The 23,763-nt window shown below is 48.1% G+C and overlaps 1 protein-coding gene across 2 annotated transcripts; it reads left to right on the forward strand.

The window, feature by feature from the left end:
* Positions 1-257: 257 nt before the first annotated feature.
* NDNF (neuron derived neurotrophic factor) lies at positions 258-23,000 on the forward strand. Of its 2 annotated transcripts, none has more exons than XM_048304231.1 (4): positions 258-597; positions 18,807-19,001; positions 19,956-20,080; positions 20,941-23,000. In XM_048304231.1, exons 1-4 carry the CDS (start codon positions 578-580, stop codon positions 22,329-22,331), a joined length of 1,731 nt encoding a protein of 576 aa, XP_048160188.1. In that variant the 5' UTR covers positions 258-577; the 3' UTR covers positions 22,332-23,000. The 2 variants fall into 2 exon arrangements, with proteins under 2 accessions (XP_048160188.1, XP_048160189.1); XM_048304232.1 differs by lacking the exon at positions 258-597 and adding an exon at positions 1,837-2,221.
* The last annotated feature ends 763 nt before the right edge of the window (positions 23,001-23,763 follow it).

Here is a 23,763-nt window from a genome sequence, read left to right on the forward strand (position 1 = left end):
GTGGCGATAGAGGTGGAACTGCAGGCATCCAAAAAAAGAGTTATCTGTGCAGAGGAGCTGGTGTTCACACACCCCTGCAAATAATATCCCAGCGATGTCACATTGCTTCCCCTGGAATCACAGACAGTGGTGCACCCTTAGAACAATAGCACTAAAACTGTCCTTGGGTTAAAAATAATCGGTTTGCCTGTGTGAGACGCACAGTGTCCAGAGCTCTTTGGCTGGGTAGCAATATTTTACCTCTAATGACCTCAAACCCGAGCCAGCCATTTTTGCAGGCTCTACAAAACACTGTTGTGCCATGAATGGTACCCGGAGGTAGCTGCTGCCTTCACCTGAGCACATCCCTCCCAGCTGGTTCCCGCACGCTCCGAAGGCTTCGGGGGAAGCTCGTCAGAATGTACCAGGTTTTCTTCACTAATTTCGGCTTTCTTATTTAGTCAGCTTCTCCCATTTTTGGATGATTGCATCTCTGTGTCTTCTGCATCAGAAGAGGAGCACGTGCAGTTTGCTGAGATTTTTTAATTGAGGTGTTGCAGTTGGAAGCAAACGATCCTCTAGGAAGGGAGAAGTCGGGATGCTGTGTGCAAATAGCAGGTATTTTTTGGTTCTCCTTGAACATGCATAAATTAACCCTAAACTTGTCTTTCCTCCCTTCCCTAAACTCCTACCCTTGAAAACTATTTGAAAACGATGAATAGAGTTGTTAAATATGTAAAAACAGGGGCATGAAAACAGAAGGATAACTGGATAGGGGCTCCCATGGGGCTCTTTTTCTTAATCCTGGGTTTATTTTGGTGAACTTATATTTCTGAGCAGACCCTTGGGCAGAATGCTGGTGGCTGGCTGGACCCTGCTGCTCTGTGAGTTGACAGAGTGGGAGGTAAGTGGCAGTAACTAATGGCAATTAGCAGAGGTCTGGACAGCTACGTGTCCCTGAAGACATGAGCTGGTTTGGGGGTTGTGTCTTCACAGAGTGGAGCTGTTTGTCACCCTACAGAATATGACAATTTGCATCCCTCCACTGAGGCTTTGCTGTCAGATTTGCTCAGCTGTCTTGCAAGGAGGAAAAAAAAAAAAAAAGAAGGTTTATTTAATTTTTGCTCCTCAAATCTGTTGCAATAGTAGGGCAGGAATGATTACCTTCTGGGAATTACCCACCAGCTGCTATCAGTAATAATTTGTTTAATGCTTATGTAGCACTTGATGTTTTTATGACTGATGTGCCAGAAGGGGAAAAAAAAGAGATGGGTTTGTGTTTAAATGGCAAAAGATAGTTTTCGTCTTTTCATTGCAGTTCTCAGGTAATTGTCTCTCGGTCCCCAAACCTGAAAGCTGCCTCTGACCAAAACGTGATGAGAGAGAAGGTGAGAGGCTGAATATGCAGCTTCGAAACCCATTTCCTGAAATGCAGGGGGGTTTAATAAACCCCATTTCTCACGCATCCTTGACGGTCTCTCCCGCCTCCATCGCTGTTGGGATGTTCCGCAGCATTCCCGCAGCCCCGACCGCTTCGAGCAGCGGCTGCGTGAAAAAGAGGAGTGGGAGCGCCGCGTCCCCCGGGCCCCCGCATTCCCCCGTCCCGGCTTTGGGGCAGCATCCAACCCTCCAAGATGGATGTTGAGTAGGCTCTGGCAGCGCAGCCGAGCGCGGCACAAAGCCGGGCGGCGCGGCGCTGCCCCTGCGCGGCTGCGGCGGGGGCGGCGGGCCGGGCCGGGCTCCCCGCGGTGCCGCGGGCTCCCCCCGGGCCCGCCCCTGCGGTGGCGGAGCGGTGGCGGGGCGGGGCGGCCGCGCCCGCGGGGCACCCCCTGCCCGCCCGCCCCGGCGGCAGCAGCGAGACGCGCCGGGTGCCGCCGCTCCGCGCCCCCTCCGCCAAACTTTTGCCGGCGCTCGGCCGCCCCGCGGCTCCTCCCGGGAGGCGAAGCCGGAGCCGTGCCCTCTCCCCCGGGCGGCGGCGGGTGCCCCGGGGGGCTCCCGGCTTCTTTTCCCTGCTTTTTATTGTTTTTCATCTTTTTTTTTTTCTTCTTCCCCGCGGGGAGGGGTGGAGAAGGGAAGGGGCTATAAAGCGCGAAGGGACGTGCGTGATACAGTCCCCGCTGCAGCCCGTCCCCGCCGGACCGGGGGGCTAGGTCAACACCCGCCCCCCTAAAAAACAACCCAAGCCTCCTCCCCGCGGGAGGGACAGGACAAGACGGGACGGGACGGGACCGGACACCGCAAGGTAAGGCACCCGGCAGCGGGGGGGGAGCGGGGCCGCCTGCGCAGCCCCCTCCGATTGCCCCCGGGCGGGCGTGGGGCGCGGTGCCCCCGGCGGCTGCGGGACCCCTCAGCCGGAGCGGGGCTGGGGCCGCGGCCACCCCAGCGCCGTCCCTGCATCCGCGGCTGCGGCGCTGAGCCCGCGTCCCGGCACCGCTCCGCCGCGGCTTTTGCGGGATGCTGCTGGGAGAAACCTCGGCGCCCTTTCGGATCCCTCCCTCGCCTTTGAGGTTTGTCTTTTCCTCCCCCTTTTTGCTCTCTTGCAGCCCGCGGCGGCCGGTGCCCCACAGCCCGTGCGGCTGCCGGGAAGCCCGGCTCGTCGTCCGGCGCTGCCGCGGAGCGGGTGTGTGCCAGGCAGGCAGCGGCTCCGGCTTCGCCAGCATCATACGTTCTTCTCGGAGGAAAAAAAAAAAAAAAGTGACTACCAAAAAAAGACAGAAAACTCTACGGTGGGATGTAAGTGCTGAGGTTTGCTACGTGCAGCCTGGGTTCTGTTTTTATTTCGACAGCGCAGAGACAATGGCTACAAAGAGCTTTTTAATCACTTGCAGATAGAACTTTTATGCATTTAAACCTTCACAGTTAAAGGCTAGCGCAGATTTTTGAAAAGCTGTGATTCTCTGAGCGTGTTTGTTGTGGATGTATTTAACATTTGAGCGGTAGCATGCCCTGGTTCCCCGGACGGGTTAGCTTGGTGCCAGGGATGAGCGTGATCCTGTCTGTGCCGTGCTGCCTGGGGCTGCTCTGGAAATCACCCCAGTGGACACCGGAGTGGATTAGGCAGCCTCTGCAAGGTTGGTTTCAGAGAGCGGGTCGTGAAGCTTGTATCTTCCCTTGGATTTTCCCTTCCCACCGACGGATCTGGTTAGCATCTAGTTACAAAGTTAATTAGAACAATTAAACAGTATCGCTGTTCTTGCGGCTCGACTTCGCTGCAGGAGGCGAGCTCAGAGGGGAGGCAAGGTCCCTGCCGTAAATGCACGGACCTCCCTATCCCCGCTGGCTGCGAGCAGACAGCAGGAGATGGTCGGTGACTCAAGTGTGGCACTGTCTCCAGTGGAGCATCCCGCGGTCAGGCTGCTCTGGCAGCCCCATCCAGCACTGAGGATGGGCTTCCAGCCTTGATGCACCCATTTCACGCTTGGTCGAGACAGTGGAGTTGTGTCCGTAGAAGTGGAAGAGGCGAGAGCAATGTGAGGGTGAATTCCTCCCTGGGCAGTTGGCGGCGAGTGATTGATGGCGCTGGTGACCCTGGCCAGGCACTGCTGGCTTGACCATAGCCTGGTTTCTGTAAAAACAGAGCTTGGGTGTTAGACACCATCAGCACCCTTGGCTGTGCTGTAAGGAAGCAGGGGGAAAAACTTTGTGTTTCTGCTCAGCCTGCTTTGAAAATCGCTGAATCTGAACTATTTTAGGAATGGCATTTCAGATTGCTTCTTGTCAGGAATGCCTCATCCTCCCGGCCGCGCTCTCCTACCTCATAGCGAAACACATACCTGCAGGAGGAGAGCTGCCCAGGTCAGCTTTCTACTGTCACTACAACTCTCTCTGAAGTACTCAGAGCAATGTCTAGAATTTAAAACTTGCTGATATTTGAAGCAGAAGAGGATTTTTTAAAACACTGAGAGATTTTTACGTTCTAGTTTGACCATTAAAAATGTGGTGAGATGTGCAGGAGTGCATCACGTGCAGGTACCTTATGGATGTATCCAGGATCTTGTGGCTGTGTTTCATCCTGTTGTGTGAAAAGCGATACCTGTTCCTTGTGGGCTTTCTGTGCCAGCGGATAATGACCCCCTCTTAATTTTGAAATAGCTTTATAAATGTGTGAAAAATTCTTTGTCACGTTTCCGTGATGAGGACTATGGGTGCATCACGCTTCCTTGTCTCCATGCGGCCCTGGACAGAAATCCCATTGATTTTCCTGCTGTGGAGGGGGGGTACCACAGCATGTCATTGCAGCCCTGCCAGTGAGGTGACACAACGTGCATGTCCCACTCCTGAGAGGGGACATGCCGGGCTCTGCCAGCAGCTTCCTGGCGCCAGCCACACCTGGCAGGCGGTGGCACACGTGTGATGTGCTGCTGGCATCATCGGCCAGCAGGTCACCTCGCTCCTCAGCCACCCTGGGGAAGGTCAGGGTTTGGTGGTCGGATGAGAGGGAATTTGAGCACTGTGTGGGATGCTGATCCCACCAAGATTCCTATGGGCCCCTTTGTTTAATTGTGAGAAGTTTGTCACCGAGGCGAGGCAGAGCTGTGTAGGATCGCCCCGCGCGCCTGTGTTGTTGTGGGTGAGCGCTTCGGAAACGCAGAGGAAAAGCTCTGAGGTTTCCCCAGTGTTTATAAATACAATCTGGTGCAAACTGTCAAGCAAGCTGTTCAAAATCACGTCACGCCTGTGCTGCCTTCCCCGCTCGGCTCGAATGCCTTCGCCACAGACCGGGTGTTCGTCTGACGTTCGCGCTCCCGGCACGCAGCTCCGGCCCATCTGCGGGGCTTTCCCAGCACCCCTCTCCTCCTCCTGCCAGCCGGGCTGGGGAGGCAGTGCTGTGGGCAGGGTCGGTGCCATGGCAGCACCACCCGCTCATTGGAGCCCTGAGCATCCTTCAGTGCCACGCTCCAAGAGCCCAGGCTGCCCCAAAGCGACCCAGCTCACACACCAGAACTGCATGCAGGGGCAGAAACAGCGTCTTCAAGTCCCCTTTGTCCTCCTTAGAAGGTTTGCCTACCTTAGATGTCCCCTAAAAATGAAGGGATAAGCCCTTTCCTGAAAGCTCCATCCATGCAGTGGCCTTCTGCTCCGTCCCATGCCTTCAGCAGGGCTGGATGGAGGCTGTTTGCCGGATGTTTCACTCTGAAGTGTGCCAGGGTCTTCTGCCTTAATATATATAAAAAGATGAGATGTTTATTAAACTCAGACCCTGCTTTTTTTCTACGATTTATGTCCCGAGAGGCTGGCGATAAACAGTTTATTAAAAAGAAATCCTGATTTATTTCAGCAAATGGTTACATTTCAAGCTGGTACCAAGTGGTTTTGTAGGAGACCACCTTTTATGCTTCCCATGGCAGTTTAAAGGATTGCTAGAAAAACAATCCAGAATCTAAGTAGGTTTGGATAAAGGCAAGCCAGGACTGTACGTCAGGGTATGTGGTGCGTTTATGCAGCGAGGCGGTGGATTTTACCACGGAACATCTGGGCACTGGCTTCAGTTACAGCACAGATTTTAGTGGGATAACAAGTCTTGCTTGGCTTCGCGTTCATTTTGAAGTCACTAAACTTTATACGAATAATAAAACTGTAAGCCCATTACTTCACTATTTGCAAGGGGCTGTTTTCAGTCCCCCTTCAGGGTCTCGCATCTTTCTGGGGCTGGTTTTATTTTGCTGTGCTAAGTGGGTATTTATCTTCTCAGTGCCTGGCTCACTTTCGCGGGAGGCAGCTTTGATAATTTGTAGCGATGGCCACACCGGGGAGGGCAGGCGGGTTTCCATCCGCCCCCGCCGAACGTGCACGTTTTCTGCATTAGGGGCAGCATGATGAAAGCTGCACGTTTCTCCTTCAGAGCAGTCAAAGGAGCTGAGGCTGGTAACCTGGAGGATGATAGAACTGCTCTGGGCTACCAGCTCAGCCACTCGTGAGAGTTAAAGTAACAGGGGAGGTTTTGCTTTCTCTTTCTGTTTGATTATAAAATGCAGAGGAGAAGAGTAGACTGGACTGAAGGAGGGAAGGGCCGCTTCTTTAATATAAGACAACAAGTTTGCAAGCCCTTAGAGAAAGGTGCACATACTGGGGGGAATGCCCCAGCATCAGAGAGGATAACCCCAGCTAGTTATATATCAAGGAATATGTGTTTGGAATATAAGTTCCATGTGAGAGCATATAGACAGGCCATGAGATCGACGTTTACCTTAATCGTGGAGCAGCTGGTGAACTGAATGCTGGTGAGCTCTGTATTTTGGTGTCACTGATTGTATGGGCAGGCATAAACCAGAAGAAATCAGAATTACGTCCAAGGAAGAAGAATATCCCAGGTAAGACCAGTGAGAAGGGACTTAAATAGTGCTTGAGTTCTGCTATCTCATGAGTGGAGCACTGAGTGAGCAAGCTTCACTTTGGGGAAAAGGCAGCGCGTAGAAACTGTTCCGTTTCACATCGTGACTGAAGTGTACTTCTGTGGCAAAAATCTCCATTAGATCAAACAGGGATTGTTTCTGCCTGAGAAGACGACTCAAATAAGCTCGTGGATGGATGGAAGGAGCTTGAAGGCTGAGGAGATGTTATGTTTGAAAACTTTAACAAGATGTCATTAGGAGAGAAGTATTTGCCCTTAGATCGGGAAATAGGTCAGGATAATAAATCATAACTCCAGGAGAATGTATGTAAAGCTGGAAATACATTCAGAGGGGACAGAAAGAGAGTAAATATTAGAAAGGAGTTTGTTCTTTCAGAATTAATTTTCTCATTTGCTGTATGCAAGGACACCCACTGAACAGGAGAAGGACGTTAACACAGAACTGTAACAGGAACCAGCTGAAAATCTCATGACTGCGTGGATGGCTTTGATTGCTCTGCAGGGAGCACATCAGTCATGTGGGACACGTCAGAAACAGGCAGTGTGTCCTGTCACTTCGTGTCTGAGGTAGCTGATAGTCCAAATTCACCAAAAACCTGGTGGGGGGCATTTTACAGGATGGGTTTTAAAAGATACTGGAGTAATCAGCAACGCAAGCGGCCCGAGAAGCCAGCCCCACTCCACGACCGCTTCTCTAAACACAAACATGCCTGAGTTACCAGAGGGGTGCAGCAGATCCTGCACAGAGCATCTCTCAGTGGGCTCTGGCCTTCCACCCAGGCAGGTATTTTCAGCATTTCTCACAGATTTCTCAGGGTTGTTCAGGTTTGGCCTGAACTGGGACTGCTCTGGCTTCAGGGTAATTAAACTCAGTGGTTAGAGAGATGTTTGTTGCTTGTGTGACAGCTGAGATAGGAAGCAGTGGGTACTTGCTGTGAGCACCTGGAAAACTGAAACGCAAAGGCAATAATTTATCTCTCCTACCTCATTCCCTGCTCCACGGGTCCGGATATGAGTGCCCCTCCGCTGTGACCCTCGCACGCTCCCAAGGTGACACAGCACCGAGGCCGAGACTTCCCCTGTGATTTACAGGGGAAAAGCATTGTTTGCCTAATTGAGTCTGTTTCTTTTTTTTTTTTTCTGTATTTGAGAAAACACAACTTTGTTGAAACTTTATTAGGGGGTGAGAAAAATGATGCTTTTCATCTTTCTCACCTTTAACTTGCTCAGTACCAAAACAGAGCAGTGCCAGACCAGCCGAGGCAGGCGGGAGGCGTGGAGGGATCGCGGGTTCCTCACACACATTTGCAGGGATGATTAAGCAGGGAAGATGTTTGTACAAAGCAGCCAGAATATTGTCAAGAAGCAAGTGCTCCCTCCCTCTCTTTCTCTCTGTCTCTCTCTACTTTGTTTAGGTGCAGCAGATTTACTGCTAATTTGTTTATAGTCAAACAGTCTAAACGTGCCTCAGCATTCTGAAATCCAGAAACCTGATGCAAATCAAGCAGTTTGCAGATCGGGATGATGATGGTGTGGGAAAGCCAAGCGTCTTGGAGCTGCCAGCTGGTCTCTGGATGCAAAGGAAAACATCAGTGAGCAGCATTAACAGTTTCTAGTCCCCATTCTTTCCCTTCTTTTGGCTATTAAATCTGTGTTTAATTCCCTGGGGGTTTTCTCTCCTGGGTAAGAATTACTTACTTGAGTATGATTTGTACAACTAATAGGATCTTATCCTTACTTGGGGAAGACCCTAGGGGCTCTCTCAAACAGATTTTTCAGTAATGAGAAATAATGAATAAAAGTCTAATAATCCTGGGAGGTATCAAAGTTACAATTTTGCAGGGAAGATTTAATATCAGTCAATTAAAACTTTTATAATCTTGTTACAGTACAATAGTTGGAAAAAAAATAATAAGAGGGAAAACAAGTAGGTTTTAAGACCCTCTCACATCATGTGAACAAGTCTAAATGTAATGTTTGAATTAAGCAGGTATTTTAAAACAAGAGTCTAAGACATCTCTTGCAACTGTGTGGTAGCAGGGTGGCAGGTTCAGGGAAAGAAACGTGCTATGTTAATTTATGGAGCACATTCTAATTCCCACTCATCTAAGAAAAAGCAGTTGCGAGGTGTTTATGAGAAAATCCAGGTAATTAGGGCTTAAACTAGAAAATGCAAAATTCATACTCCTCAGCAAAGTGTATTTCCAGTAGCCCAAGACACGCTCTGGCTCAGCCTGTTGCTCAGAGAGTTCATGACCATCCCCACTGGGCTCTGTGGGCTCATTGTGGGTCTGTTCACCCAGGGATTGTGCAGACCCCAGCCTGTGGCCCTCGGTGAAATGTGTGTGGGAGCAAAGTGGGAGCAAAGTGGGACCTGGGGGCATTGTCCCCGTGGGCAGAGCCCCCCACACAGCTCCAGCCCAAGCCTCTGCTGAGATGCTGTGAGGGGACAAAGCACCAAGGAGCAGATACTGTTTAAGGAATTTACAGCTTTTTGGGTTTAACAATGATGCTGAACTGATGCTTTGTCCTTTAGCAGTAACTTTCATCCAAGACTGTTGTAGCCATTCCAGTCACTGGCAAAGGGACACCCCCAGAAGGCAGCACCGGATGCAACACCACAGCTCTCACCATGTCTTCCCCCTTTGGGAAAAGAAACGCCCTTGGCGGGCGTTTCAGTCATCTCTAAATGCAGAAACTCTTCCCTTCTCCCTTCTTTCCCCTTCTGCCAGCCCAGGATGTATGGGTGCCATAAGAAGGCCTGGAGGTTTTGGGGCTGTTTGGATGTTTGCTCACCCATGACAGCCTGGCCTTCCCGCCCGCATGTGTTCCCTCCACTTTTGTTGGCAGCCAGCAGATAAAGGGCTAACCTTTCGCCTGCCAGCCTGGACAAATAAACACTGGCCCAGCAGTCAAGTGGAGCTGAAACCAACCCTTGCAATAATCTGGTTTTTCAGACTCCTTACCACAGCTCTGCAGGTGACCCTGGCAGATTTGAAACTCTGGCGGCATGTCCCTTTGGAGCAGCCATCTCTTTGCACTTGGGAAAGACTTTCCAGCTTGGGAAGTAGAAGTCCACTTCTTAGAAAACAAAAAAGGTGCTAGAAGGAAGACTGAAGACTGGCAGCTCCCAAACACACCCTGTCTTGCTTTGGTGTGATGGGCTGGTGGTGTTTTACAGCCTCTCCAGACAGGTGTGTGCGTGTGTGTGCGTCAGCTCTGACCAAGGCAATCTCCATGGCTCTGCCTCACTGTCTCCCCATCATTTGTCCTTTGGAGTCAAATCCTTGCTCTGTCACATGGCTCCTTAGTGCTGGAGGGACTGAGTGATGCTGGGTGAGCAGCTGGGGGAACTTTGGATTTTCTCTGGAAGCAGTGGGAATTGTCAGGCACCATGGGGGGGCTAACAGGTAGCTATGTAGAGAAATTTGGAGCAGCTCATGCCCTTCACTAACAACTTTAACTAATTTGTTGAGCTAATTTCACTAATTTATCTGTGGGAATCTGTGTCTTTTTTTATAAAGCGGGATGCTGGGGAAATAGATACCAAATTTAGGCAGTGTGAGCATTCCTGCTCCTCATACCTATCCACGAAGTGTATAAAAGTGAGCATGCAAAAGAGGGAATTTTCTGAGTGACACCCAGGAGCAGTGCTGAGGCTGATTGTGCTCCCTGGGATGCCGTTCATCCCGGATGAGCCATCCTGTGCTCTCAACCACTGCAGCCCCTGAGAGACCAGAGCTCAGAAATGATGTGTGCTGCTTCCTGGGGATGGTGGGGATCAGACAATATCCATGCCGGATCTCGGAGAGTCTTTGCTGCTATAGCTGTGGCTCTAATGCTGAGCGTGCTGGTAGAAATATGTAAATATCAACAGCTTCAGCACTACATTTGATACTTTCCATTTTCAAACACTTGACAAATGTTTACATATTTTCAGCAGCCCTTTTCCAGCTAGGGAAAATGAGACAAAGCATCTGTGAATTACTATGATACAAATCATAGTATCAAATCATGAGAGAGCACCTTAAGGGTTCATTAAGGACTGGCAGGGCCTAAGGTTTCCTTTGCATACCTTTAAACCTGAAAGCAGAAAATACTAAACCTGAATCCAGTTTTGGATAGTAAGTGCAATCAGATATATTTGGATTCTGATAATAATCCAGGGATTGGAAATTTTGAGGGATCACCTATCCATACAACATATGTTACTGTGGTTGTAAGTAATATGTATTGGTCTCTTCTCCCAAATAGGAGAAGTGGAAATGGCCTCAAGTTGTGCCAGAGGAAGTTTAGATTGGCTATTGGAAAAAACTTCTTCATGGAAAGGGTTGTCAAGCATTGGAACAGGCTTCCCAGGGCAATGGTGGAGTCACCATCCCTGGAGGTATTTAAAAGATGTGTAGTTGTGGCACTTGGGGACATGGGTTACCGGTGGCCCTGGCAGTGCTGGGTTAGTGACTGCACTTCATGGCCTTAGAGGGCTTTTCCTACCTAACCAATTCTCAAATGGGCCAAACTCTCAATTCAGTAGAAAAAAGTCGTCATTCCTTTGGAGTCAGCACCACTGCAGGACACCATTCTGGCGGCAGCACAGGGATGCAGTTGCTTCCCCAGGGATTGGGGATAAGCACCATGGGTTGTTACTGCTGCTGTCTTGCTCTGCTCTTCCAACTTTCTGGAAAGCTGCTGCTGTTACTCTCTGTGCTGTGGCAGGTGAGAAACCCTCAGTGGTGATAAGGGCAGTGGGGTAACATGGCAAAGAATTCCTGAGTCACTGTTGTGGGAAAACTGTGTGCGCAGAGGTAGGGAAGTGAGCGGGAACAGCAATGTCCATGGGCTGGCTGTGGTTTGTAAGCCTGCGTACGTGTGTGGTGGTGTTCCTGATGCCGAAGGAAACTGGGTGGCTGATGGAAGCTGTGGAAATCAGCCCCTGTGCACTTGACAGGGTTTCCAAGTAGTCAGCAATATTCCCTTTTTTATTCATTGACCAAAAAGTAGAAGGGGAGAAGTGCATAAAGAATTCCAGTGTGCTCGTGGCACGGCTTTCCACAAAACATGAGTGCTCTGGTTGTTGCTGGAGCTGCCGGAGCTCGGCTTCCCCTGCTCCTGCTCTGCGAGTCACTCTGGGGACGTGCAGCTCCTGCCTGTCACTGCCTATCCTGCAGCTCCCTGCCCTGTGCCAGCCCCTTGTGTTCTCCCTGTTAGCAAACACCTTGTTGGCCGGGAGCAGCCAGCAGTATTCCCTAGGAATGGCTCAAGCAACTTTAACCCCTTCCGTAGTTAATGCAGTTAATGACTTTGGGTTTGCATTTTAGCTCTTTTCCAAGAAAAGTCTTCCAGCCCTGGCAGTTTGGGGATGTGACAGCAGGATGCACAGATCCCGGTTCTGTTCCTGCTCTGTATCATGCCCTGACATTTCATCCCCGTCCCTTGAGGATTTTGGCGAGGGCACTCGCTCATAATGTCATCCTAAAGTATTCCAGAGGAGCAGTGGGGAACTGTAGCAAATACCAACACGCTGGTGTTGGTTGTAATTTGTAATTGTTCGTGTGTTCCTCCCCACTAATCCCCTTGCTGAAATTCATTATGGAGAGAGAGCAACCTACACCCAGAGAGCTGTGCTGAAGGCGGAATGACTTGGCCGAGGAAAGTAGCTATTGTTTTATGATTAAAGGAAAGGCTTATATTGGGATTTCCTTGAACAAGGAAAGTCTCTACCCTACTTTTATTGCTTGTAACAAGGGGATAATAATTACTTTCCATTATAAAACACCTCCAGCACTTGCACTGAAAGATTTGTGGTAGAGTTGCATGGCATTCAGGGCTGGTTATCTTAAACGGCCTGGAGATGTGCAAACTGAGATTTCTCTGCCTTGTTTCTCCTGCTGGGGCTCAACCCCTGCTGCGACTATGGAAAAAATTCCTCTACTCTGAGTTGGGTCAGACTCTCTGAGTGTGACATATTTTCCTCTGGAAGAGCTGGTACCAGTCACCTATCCCATGACACCTGCCCTCTCCAGGAGTGACAGCCAGCCACCTGGAGGTTTTGTACGGGCTTGGGGGGATGAGCAGGGACAGTAGCAGCGATCCAGGCCAGCCAGTGCTGGAGTGGCCAGGGGAGGTAACATCTGTCCAGGGGGGAGGGCTAACAGCTGGCTGCCACCCTGTGCTCCAGCACATCCCTTCTTCCCGTGCCGCTGCTACCCCCTCGCAAGGAGAGGCACTGAACAACTGAGCATTGTAACAGGGGCCGCCGGGGACTCGCTGTTTGTTTGGGTTTGACACTCTGTGCTGAGTCTCGTGGGCGGAGGTGGCTGTGAAAGAAAGAAACGCTGGTATGTGGTCTCCGATTGAAAAAAGGAAAAACTATGAGGCATTTCCTCGAGTGTCCCAAATGGCATCTCCTGGCTCAGCTGGTTTTTGAAGCACCCAGCTGCCACCAGCTCCAGGGTGACAATTTTAATGTAATCAGGGTTGAATCTGTTTCCACTGAAAGTGGAAAAATAAGTAAGTCTCAGTTTAGAAACAAAATAGTCCATGTAAAATTTGATTTTTTGATACCGTATCTCCCCGAGTGTGTTTGCTTTTCAACATGTCTAATTTGAGACAGCTCTGCATTTTGTAGTGATGCCCCTTCGGAGTTAACCTCTTCCCCAGGTTGTAGTTCACTACCATTGTTGTCTGTTAAGATTTGGTGGAAATGTACCCTTATTTCTTCATACCTTCCCATTTTTACATGGTTGTGTTTGTTTCCCTGTAACGCTACAGTGATTTGCTTGGCTAAAACAACGTTCCCAGCAAAGGACAATCGTGGGTTGAATTGGAATTGCAAGAGGCGCTCAGTTAATCCACAGATTATTGACACAGTGGACCCTCTATGCTTCAAAGGCACCATTATAGTCCATCGTGTCCCTGCGTACTTAGGGAGCTTTAATCCATGGATTACAGGTCCCTAAGAGCTCCTGCCCTCCCAGTTACAGCTGGTCCTGCCAACGGGAGCTGCCATGTCGAGCTGGCTGTGGCACTACACAAAAATATTTGTCTTTTTTAGTCCACAGAGACAGTGATACACCCCTGCATCCCTGTCAGGGCTGCATTCCTTGTCCCAAGCCCCTGGAGAGGTCCCACGGCCCTTCCTGGCCCATGCTTTTCCCCAGGCACCAGGCAGGACCAGACAACAAGTTTTCAAAAGTGATGCTTTTAAAAAAGAAGGAACCACAAAAAAGCCCAAATGAAAAGCATACCAAGCATTTTCCAGATCCTTTAGGGAGTAGTCAGCATTAAACAGCAGGCCTTCGCTTTTCCCCTCAGGTCTCCCCCTAAACAAACAAGCTGAGCAGCTCCCAGTAAATGCTTAAATTGCAAAGGTGTTATTTTTCCTTGTTTGCACATTAAAAATAACTAATTGCATTACAATCCAAATTTATAAGTGCTTTTAAACTCCTCTGTTACTCAGGTGATAACTGTGTGTGCTGAGGTGCGTGTATTTGTGACATAGATCTCTGGAAATGGAGTGTATAATGGGAAAGCTCACGGCCTCTTTACTTGCAGCATTCCTATAGTAAGTCAAAGAAGTCACATAGTGCCCTTTTATTTCCAAAGCTGGACTTAAATCACGTCAATAAATCTGCAGACTTACTATGAGATGCAGCATGGGTAATGTAAACAGAAAAAAAAAACCACCCCCAGCACACCAGAGTTTAAAAATAGGATGTAAGGAGGGAAAAAAGTTAACCATCCATACAATAAAAAGAGAAGAAACGCAACACAAAAGCGCTGTGTCAGGCAGTGCCTTGAAATTATCCTCACTAAATTACAGTCGTGCACTTCCCACTCTCTGTAATTAACGTGAGGGTTTGGTTATTCCAGACTGCATTTGCTCCAGGTAAACCCAGATCATTTTTGTTTTCTTATTGTAAATCCTTCACAGGTCTGGGTGACCTGCAGACAGTTGAGGAGTAAAGCAAATTATTTCCATAGATCAAGGAAGATGACTGTGAACAATACCGGTGTTGGCATGTGGTGAATCCAATACTTTGCTCCCGTTTTTCCAGAGCATAGGTGTGTTCAGTGACATTGAGCCTTCCTGTGAGTGTCTGTGTGAAATAAATGCACAGTGAAGTCCAAACAGGAGGACACAACTGCTTGGATCCCCAACAGCCAAACAAAATGGACTCTTGGCTTACTGGGTGGGATTTCTGTGATGGGATGTAGGCAGGGAGCCTCTGATCCCTTACGGAGTATACCCTGCACGGCCGTGTTTTAGTGCTGGAAAAAAAGGTCAGTCAGAAAATACCGTAGGCTTGAGCAGGGAAATAAAAATGGAGTGATTTCATTTGTCCCCAGGGCCACCTGTTCCTGGCTTGGGTTGAGGATGTGCCCACCCCGCTGATCCCGTAGCCTGCAGGAAAACCCCATGAGGTGCTGCCACAGCTCCAGCTAATTTGTCCCTCGACTCAGAACCTAAGGCAGCTGCAAATCCCATTATCCTCCCCATTTCTGCTCCTAATTGCAGTTTACCTGGAGATTTGCAGATGGAGTTTGTTACCTGGAGGTCTTAAAGGCAGGACAGAGGGCTGTGTAGGGCTTTAGTAGGTGGGATTTTGGAAAGGTTGGGTAAAGTGATTATTAAAAATATAGGAATTAATTGTAATCATCATAAAACCTGACTTAACGATTATTTTCATGTATGCACTTATAACTCAAATTTTTAAAATGCCATTTATAAAATGGTTATTTATACTTTGTGAAAGAAGGAAAAAGCCCCAAGCCTCTGGCAAGGTGGTGAATTCTGAGGTGTTTAAAATCATGTATCTCCCTCTCCAATGTACAGCATTTTTCATTTGTTGATCTTCTTAGGTAAATACAGCCGGGTTCATTAAGCAAACCCCTCTGAGGTGTGGCTGTAGCTACCGGAGTGTTTGTGTAGCCTGGGAGCTGCTCACCTGCAGACAGCACTGCCGCATTCCAGGTTCAAATCCAAGGAAACCCTGGCCACCTGCCCTGGCATCGCTCAGCCTGCCCGGGTTCAGTGGCCTGGTGCCTGCCAGGCATAACTGGGTGGCATTGTCCGCTGGGAGCAGCCCTGCCTGGGAGGAGATGGGACCCCCCGGATGCTCCGTGCTCAGTCTAACTCCCAAGGTCGGTCGGCCAGCACGACTTTTCCCTCTGGGTTTAAGGCTCAGTTGAGAGAGAGTTTGGGGAAAAAGTGAGAGGTAAAGATGGGCCATTAGAGGGCACTTTTGCAATCCTGGAGAAGGAAAACGGTGCTTATTATTTCACTTAGGACTGTTTATTTTGGCACTCTCTTAAATTCAGTGATAAACAGCAGGCAAATCCTTCCAGTCAGCAGGAATATATCAATAAAATATTGACTCCGAGTTTAAAAGAAAAGAAAATAAGATGAACTTGTAGAAAACGGAATAAAAGGCATTTAAGGAGGCGGCACAGCCTAGGGAACAAAAATTCACACAATATATTTCACATAATTTGTGTGGCTTAGCAGCGCAGCGCTTAGGCCTCAGCTGGTACCTGGCTTCTAAAAACAAATCCAGGACATGAAAATGGTTTGTTGGAAGTTCCTGAGGACTGGGTGGCAGAGCACGAATTCACAGGCTCACATCTAACAAGTGCATTTTCTGAGGGACTCTGTCAAAGTCATTGGTGAGCTTGCTCAGAAACAAACATGGGATGAATAAATGGGCTTTTTGCTTTGCTCTTGATGTTTTGTATGAGTAAACTATAGAGGATTTAGCTCGAAACTGCCAAATTATAATGAGTGCACTGCAAGAGATAAAATCTGATTATTAACTGGTGTGAAAGGGTGGTGTGAAAGTGACAGCACACCTTCCAAAAACTGTGAGCGAGGTTTGGATGCCTCTTTGCTGTTGTCACACTTTTGGAAGTGTCGTGCATGAAAATTGGGCCCATTTTAAGCCTCTGAGGTTAGATACGTGAAAATGAAAGCACTCAAAATTCTATTAATTTGTCAAAGAACAGATTATAAAAGTTTCCTTTTTCAGTAACAGTTGACAACTTTGCAAGTTATTTCATGTGTGGGATGGGCAGGGATCACAGAACTAAATTTAATGTGTCTTTTTAGAGTTATTTTTAAGCCAAAATGCTTTTACAATTAGATAAAGAAATCGGAGACAAATCTGTACCTTGTCACTGCTCTGTAGTTGTTAAGGGGAGTAGAAACACTGTTTATGGGAGTTTTGAAAGTGCATTAGCTAGTGAAATTATTTAAGAAGTGAAGCTTAGCCTATAATCAAAATGGTTTATTTTAGTAGAGGTTACATTGCACTGGAACTGACTATGGGAATACACAGGATTGCAATTTCAGGGGGTTCATGTGGAGGACGCTGTCTGCAGAAAGTGTCAGAGTTTCTTACCTAACCAAATAATCTGCTGTAACTGTTGTGATTAAGTTGGAAGGAATTTCTTCCCTGTTGGCCAACAATAATACTTGAAAAATCAATAAACAGCGTGGTAGAGCACACGAAACTCATCCTGCTTTGTGTGAGGGGAGCTTTCTGCCGGCTTCGGTGACTCAAGCCAGCAAGTATTTTGACTTATGATCTTTGCTCCAAAAGGTCAAATGTCTTTAACTTCGCTGATAAGTATCAACACTTCAGTCTGAATTCGAGGAAATCTGTCCACTGTCATCAAAAGCTAACTCAGGACCTCGTTGGGATAGATTTTGACAAAGGCTGGGAAAGCTAAATCAGGATTTACCTGTAAGTAGCAATTGCATGTGTTAGCTAAGGCCATGGTTCCTTTCCCTTCTGTAGGGCAGAGCACTGCAGTAACCTGTCATTAAACCATCCCAGAAGATAACAGAGCCCACCATTGGAGACCTAAAATTGCATCCTGTGAGGGAGTGTTCAGTGCACATCACTCCTGGCTTATGGATACTGCTGAGTTTACTACGTGTTTTCTCTTCCTTCTCCCATCACCAATTTCAGTGGGAAAATAGAGAGATGAAGGAACTGAGCTGGACAGCAGGATGTGGAGAAAATGGTAGAAAGGGGGGTGGGAATGAGCTAAGAGCAGAGAGAAGGGGAGGAGGTGCTGAGGAGGGGTGAGTGGGGGGACCTGCATGTTGGTGGAAGGAATGATTAAATACAAACGATGTCAGAGGCAGAGGAAGCAATCTGAGAGCGAAGATAGCCCTCCATGGCCTTGCTGGTGTCAGGAGCCCTGCTGTGCAGCATGTGGGTGGCTGTGTTTAGCTGTACTGAGAGCAGGACAGGCAGAGGGGGAGCTGGAGGCAGCAGGGAGAGGGATTTGGGAAGAGCAGTTTTAGTATGCTTAGACTACAGTGTGCCACTTCTCAAGGAGCTTTGTGTTTGCTATTTTTACATAAAATATTAGAGAAAGGTCAAGTGGGGTGGTGGGAAAAAGAAAAATCTCAGCAACAGAAGCAACAGATTTGATCTTAAAGGTAAAAGAAAGAGTTTGCTGTAAAGCAGTAGTTACTTCACAGTGCAGTACCTGGAGCAGTGCGTGACTGCACACTCAGCCAAGGGACAAGATAAAACTGTTCCTGCCAGCTCAGCTTTTTACCATGTTTCTCCCCAAAACCAGAGCTAACACAGCATAGGTAATGGCCTAAACCTCTTTTTTTCTAATTAAAAAAAGGTTACCATTTAGCAATTAAAACTTGATATACTTGTACCAAAAATGGGCTGTTTCCCCCCTTCCTCCCCCATCCCAGAGCCATTATATATGAGATCATCTAGTGTACTGAAAGGAGATTTCCAGCCTGTCCCACTGCATATGTTAGGGCAGTCATTTCTGACCTAGTTATAGACATAATAATGAAAGGCTGAGATTATGAATTGTTATGCCTAATTTGTAAAGGATTCTCTGCTTTTGTGTTTTGCAATTCCCATCAGGCTTGAGGATTAAGCCCTGCTGAATTGCATGCTAATACCAATGTGCTTTGAATATGTGTGGGTTTGTATCACATGTTTTCCTAATTCGCTATTTTTGTAAAGAACAGTTTCACTGGAAATATTTACTTTCCAGAGGATTGCTGGAAGCCCAACCAAAATCTCCTAGGGGAAGCGAAGCCGATGTACCCTCCATCTGCTCTGTGCTTACTGTAGCTCCCAAGGCCAGTGAGCTCCATTTCTGCTGTGGCAAAACATCAAAGTGTAACTCACCAAAGCATGCAGAAGGCTTTTGCTCTTTGGTAGTGAGAGGGAGAGATTCCAATTTGAAATCAGTGCCTGGGCTTGCTTCAGTCACAGTTCAGGATGGGAAAACCTTGGTGACACCCTTTATCCAAGCACTGTGGTGGTGCCAGCTCAGTCCTTACAGTAGTTTTCCTGGTGTTTGTGTGGCAGTGAAGGTGCCTGCAAAACACAGAGTGCCTGTGGGCTTGTTGTAGGTGTGCCCACGTTCCAGCACAGATGAGCTGCTCGTGGTGCCCCTCCTGAGGTGGGACTCCCTGTCGTTGCTGCAGGATGCTCCTGCTGCGCTGCCCGCTGCTGTTCCTGCTGCCGCTGCTGCCGCTTGGCTCCAGGTCCCAGAAGTTGCCCACCAGGGATGAGGAGCTCTTCCAGATGCAGATCCGGGACAAGGCGTTTTTCCACGACTCATCAGTCATCCCCGACGGAGCCGAAATCAGCAGCTACCTCTTCCGGGACACCCCCAAAAGGTATTTCTGTCTGGCCCAAGTGAGAAAGCCATACTTTGAAGACAGTTGATCTGGTTGCTGAGTGCTTTGAGATAAAAATTGGATCCTAACCAGAAAAATACAAATGCCAGTGTTCTGTTTGGTGAAGTAACTATGTGAGCTTCCATCCCAATCTGGCCTCCCCAGCTGAGGGTCTGTCCAATTTATTTGATTTCTGGGATGAGCCCATAGCTCTCCCAGACCATGGAATTTCCCTGAATTGGGGCCACTAACCACATCTGGAGGCAAAGGGAGTGGGAAGGAAATTAGAAACTACAGGCTTGCCCCACCACACTTGTCCCTCTTCATTATCTCATACTGTGCTTTAAAGAAGCAGTGTAAGGCAGCCTGGTCTGAACTCTCCACTTCCCAACCTCCACCCTATGGGTCAGAAAATACTGAGGGTTAGACTGAGGAAGAACCTGAGGCTCTAGAGAGTTCAGGGAAGAGCTGCGTTGCCTCATATCACAGACTGCCTCCAGCCTTCATTGGTGAGGAACATTTTACAGTCGGTAATGTGTTGGGCTTGGGGGGATGTGGGAGGGCAGCTGGGGGTGTGTGTGTATCTCTGTGTGCTTACCTGGACATAATGTAAAATGTGCGTCCTGCTTGGAAGAGCATATCCCTAAGTTCCAGGAGAGATCCCGTTTCCCTCATTTATGCCTTTGTGATTATTTGTATCTAGGTACTATAGGAGTAGAAAGTAAAGCGGGTGGAGGTGAGGGCAGGAGGTCAGAAACCCCTCTGCTCTGCCTTGAGCTGTGAACTCTGCTCCTTAGCTCTTGCTCACCAGCCTTTCCATACTTCCTCTGCCTACTAGTAACACTTTTGACTCTCTGGCCACACCAAGACCATCCCTGATCATGTCAAGTCAATCCCTGCCAGCTGGCTGCCATGAGGAGTTCCTGACATGTGGGTCTGTTAATGTCCCTCTAGGTATTTCTTTGTGGTTGAAGAGGACAACACTCCCTTAGCAGTGACGGTGACACCATGTGATGCCCCTCTGGAGTGGAAACTGAGTGTGCAGGAGCTCCCAGAGGAAGCCAGTGGAGAAGGTTCAGGTAACAAACCATCAGCGACTTCCACTGTCCTCTTCCCTGGATTTATGGTTCCTCAAACACTGAGTCTCACAGCAGGCCTGTCTTTATGATCTCCTGCTGTTTGGGTCTTCCAGTGCAGGAGATTGACAGCAGGCAGCGACATGAAAAGGAAAAGGGCTACAAAAAAGTAAAAGCTGAGGTTACAGTCACAGGGGGCACTGGATGCTGCCACAGCAAACTGTGTTTACCCAGTGACTCAGTTTGATGGGGGCTTTGCTGTGAGCTGTGTACACAAGATAAGAACTGGAGAGACAGGGCTGGCACTGCAGCAGGATTGAGCTCACCCCTTGGAGGGGACTCATCTCCAGACACGGAGCCGTGTAGCTGCTGTTCAGGAGAAACAAGAGTTGCCAGAGCCTCTGACACGTGTGCTGAACTGTCACACACACCACATGGTGGGGCAGACACACCTTCGGTCCCCACTGTGTTTAGCAATGAAATTTTAGTGTGACTCAGAGGGCCAAAGCCAAGGGTCCACATCTGGGAACAGGCAGGTGAGTGAGTTTCCCCTGGAGAAAACTGCATGGCAACTCCAAGTGGGATGCCTGACACTCCAGTGGAAGGTGTTAGCTACCATTCATGAGACTCCATTAATGCTGGTCAGGTGGAATTTCTATCGCATTTGGTTTGAACCTGAGTGCCAAACCAATTTTCCTCTTTATTTGACAGAAGTATTGATCAATTACATCTTACTGAGAAGATAAAACCTTCCTTTTCCATCTCACATTTGTATTTTAGGTAGTAAAATGTGTCTGTAGAGTTCTGTTTCCTCACATTTGAGGAGAGTGTCTGTACAAATGTTTTCCTTTGCTTTACTCCAGGTGACCCAGAGCCCCTTGAGCAACAGAAACAGCAGATTACCAATGAAGAAGGCACGGAGCTCTTCTCCTACAAAGGCAACGACGTGGAGTACTTTGTGTCCTCTAGTTCCCCGTCGGGGCTGTACCAGCTGGATCTGCTGTCGACAGAGAAAGACACCCATTTTAAAGTGTATGCAACCACGACTCCAGAGTCAGACCAGCCTTATCCTGAGTTACCCTATGATCCCAGAATTGATGTCACCTCTCTGGGACGTACTACAGTGACGCTGGCATGGAAACCGAGCCCCACGGCCTCCTTACTGAGACAGCCCATCCAGTACTGCATAGTCATTAACAAAGAGCACAACTTCAAAAGCCTCTGCGCCGTCGAAGCCAAGCTCAGCTCTGATGATGCCTTCATGATGGCTCCAAAACCAGGCCTGGATTTCAGTCCCTTTGACTTTGCCCATTTTGGCTTCCCTGCAGACAACAACTCTGGCAAAGAACGTGGTTTCCTAAAATCATCGAAGTTTGGGCGGCAAACGTCCCCGAAGCCGAGAGTTGACCTGCATAGAGTTTGTATTGGGAACAAGAACATCTTCACCGTGTCTGACCTGAAGCCAGACACGCAGTACTACTTCGACATGTTTGCAGTGAACACCAACACCAACATGAGCACCGCGTACGTCGGCACTTTTGCCAGGACCAAGGAGGAGGCGAAGCAGAAAACAGTCGAGCTGAAGGATGGCAAAGTTACAGATGTATTCATCAAAAGAAAGGGAGCCAAATTTCTACGTTTTGCCCCTGTTTCATCTCACCAAAAAGTCACCTTTTCCGTTCATTCCTGCCTGGATGCTGTTCAGATCCAAGTTAGGAGAGATGGAAAACTTCTCTTGTCTCAAAGCGTGGAGGGTGTGCAGCAGTTCCAGCTCCGGGGGAAAGCAAAAGCTAAATATCTTATTAGGCTGAAGGGAAGCAAGAAAGGTGCTTCCATGCTGAAGATCCTGGCTACAACGAGGCCTAACAAGCAGTTGTTTCCTTCCCTTCCCGAAGATACGCGGATCAAAGCCTTTGACAAACTCCGCACGTGTTCCTCGGTCACGGTGGCGTGGCTGGGCACACAGGAGAGGAACAAATTCTGCATCTACAAGAGGGAAGTGGATGACAACTACAATGATGAGCAGAAGAAAAGAGAGCAGAACCAGTGCTTGGGTCCAGACACGAGGAAGAAGTCAGAAAAGGTTCTCTGTAAATACTTCCACAGCCAGAACATCCAGAAAGCAGTGACCACAGAGACAATCAGAGGCCTGCAGCCTGGCAAGTCCTACCTGCTGGATGTTTATGTGATAGGGCACGGCGGGCACTCGGTGAAATACCAGAGCAAACTGGTGAAAACAAGGAAGTTCTGTTAGTGCTCCTGTACAGAGGAACACGTGGAACTCCGGACTGAGCATTATCCTGCTTCCCAGCATATGGATTGACTACTTGCACAGCTGAGAAGTTGTGACCTGTATTTGTACTGTGTAGAAACAATATCAACTTGTATATTTATGTTTACATAACTCATTGTTTGGAGGAACTGAGGCTGGTGCTGTCTGGTGGCACCTGGCAGCGGTGTTATCATGTGTCCAGTGACCCACATGTGATGCTCAGTAGATGCCCAAGGTAGCAGGAAACCTTGGAGGAACTGGCACGCCTTTGCTTCCATATTGCATGAACTGCTTCTAAATTATTTTATACTTAAAAAGGCTGAGATACATCATTTGTCCACCTTGTTACTCACACACACAACTCACAGACATACACCCTTTCTCTCAGTGTAGATGGTAGGGTTTCTGTAAATTATTTTATAGAGTCTTGTTTTAAATGTTTATGTTTCTATGATTGTAAACTATTAAAATCTCTCCCCAATAAAATACAGATCTAAACTAAGTATTAACTGGGCTGCACATGAAGCAGTTTCATTGCTAATGTAAATTCTTACCTAGCTGATTTTCATGTTTAAATACTGTATGTATTTCATGTACAAAGTTGCCATAACGTTATATTCCTGTACATAAAATTAAAAATATTAGATTATATATTGTTGGTTTCTTGTTGGGTTTTTTTTTGACATTCTAAGCAGGCAGACAGACTTGGGGACAGAAGAGACATGCTGAAACTTGAACTGAATTCAGTTTTCCTGTTTCATTGTGGTTTGGAGTCTGAGTTAGAGAGGCCATGCAGATCTTTTGTATGGTCATTTGTTATTTTTTGTAAGATTATCATTGGAAGCATTTGCTTTCTAGATGCTGCTGGGTTTGACCACAGTAGTAATAAGCTGAAAAGATTGTATTTTTTCCATTGACAAGAATGGTAGTGCTACAAAAACCCCAGGTACAGTAATTTAATTTGCAGTTATTTCCATGGTGTAGATTTCTTTAAGATACTATATTTCTGGATCTCATATTATCTAAATTGTCTTCTTTGTTTTTCCATGTCACCTCCATTGACTCAAAAGCCTGTAGACAGCTGCTTAATGGAAAACAAACTTCAGAGAAGCAGCTAGGCCAGCCCAATTTCAAGCAGTGAAGTTAGGAAGGAAAGGGACCAAAATCCATATGAAGCCTGAAAGCCGATTCCTCTTAGGCTGCTGATAGGGAAAACCAGACCTGTCCATCCCTGCAAAGGTGAGCTCCAGTTTTCCTTGGCACCATAGTGCTGAGCTCCTCAGGTTTTCCTTTCTGCTGCCCCCAGCACATTTCAGGTTGCAGACTGGTGGGTGGCAGCAGGGTTTTGTGGCTTCACAAGCTCCCGTGCCATTCCACATGCTGAGTTTGTTGTGATTCTCCCAAGAAACAGGTA

This window comes from Corvus hawaiiensis, chromosome 5, assembly GCF_020740725.1.
Source record: "Corvus hawaiiensis isolate bCorHaw1 chromosome 5, bCorHaw1.pri.cur, whole genome shotgun sequence".
Taxonomy (NCBI): domain Eukaryota; kingdom Metazoa; phylum Chordata; class Aves; order Passeriformes; family Corvidae; genus Corvus; species Corvus hawaiiensis.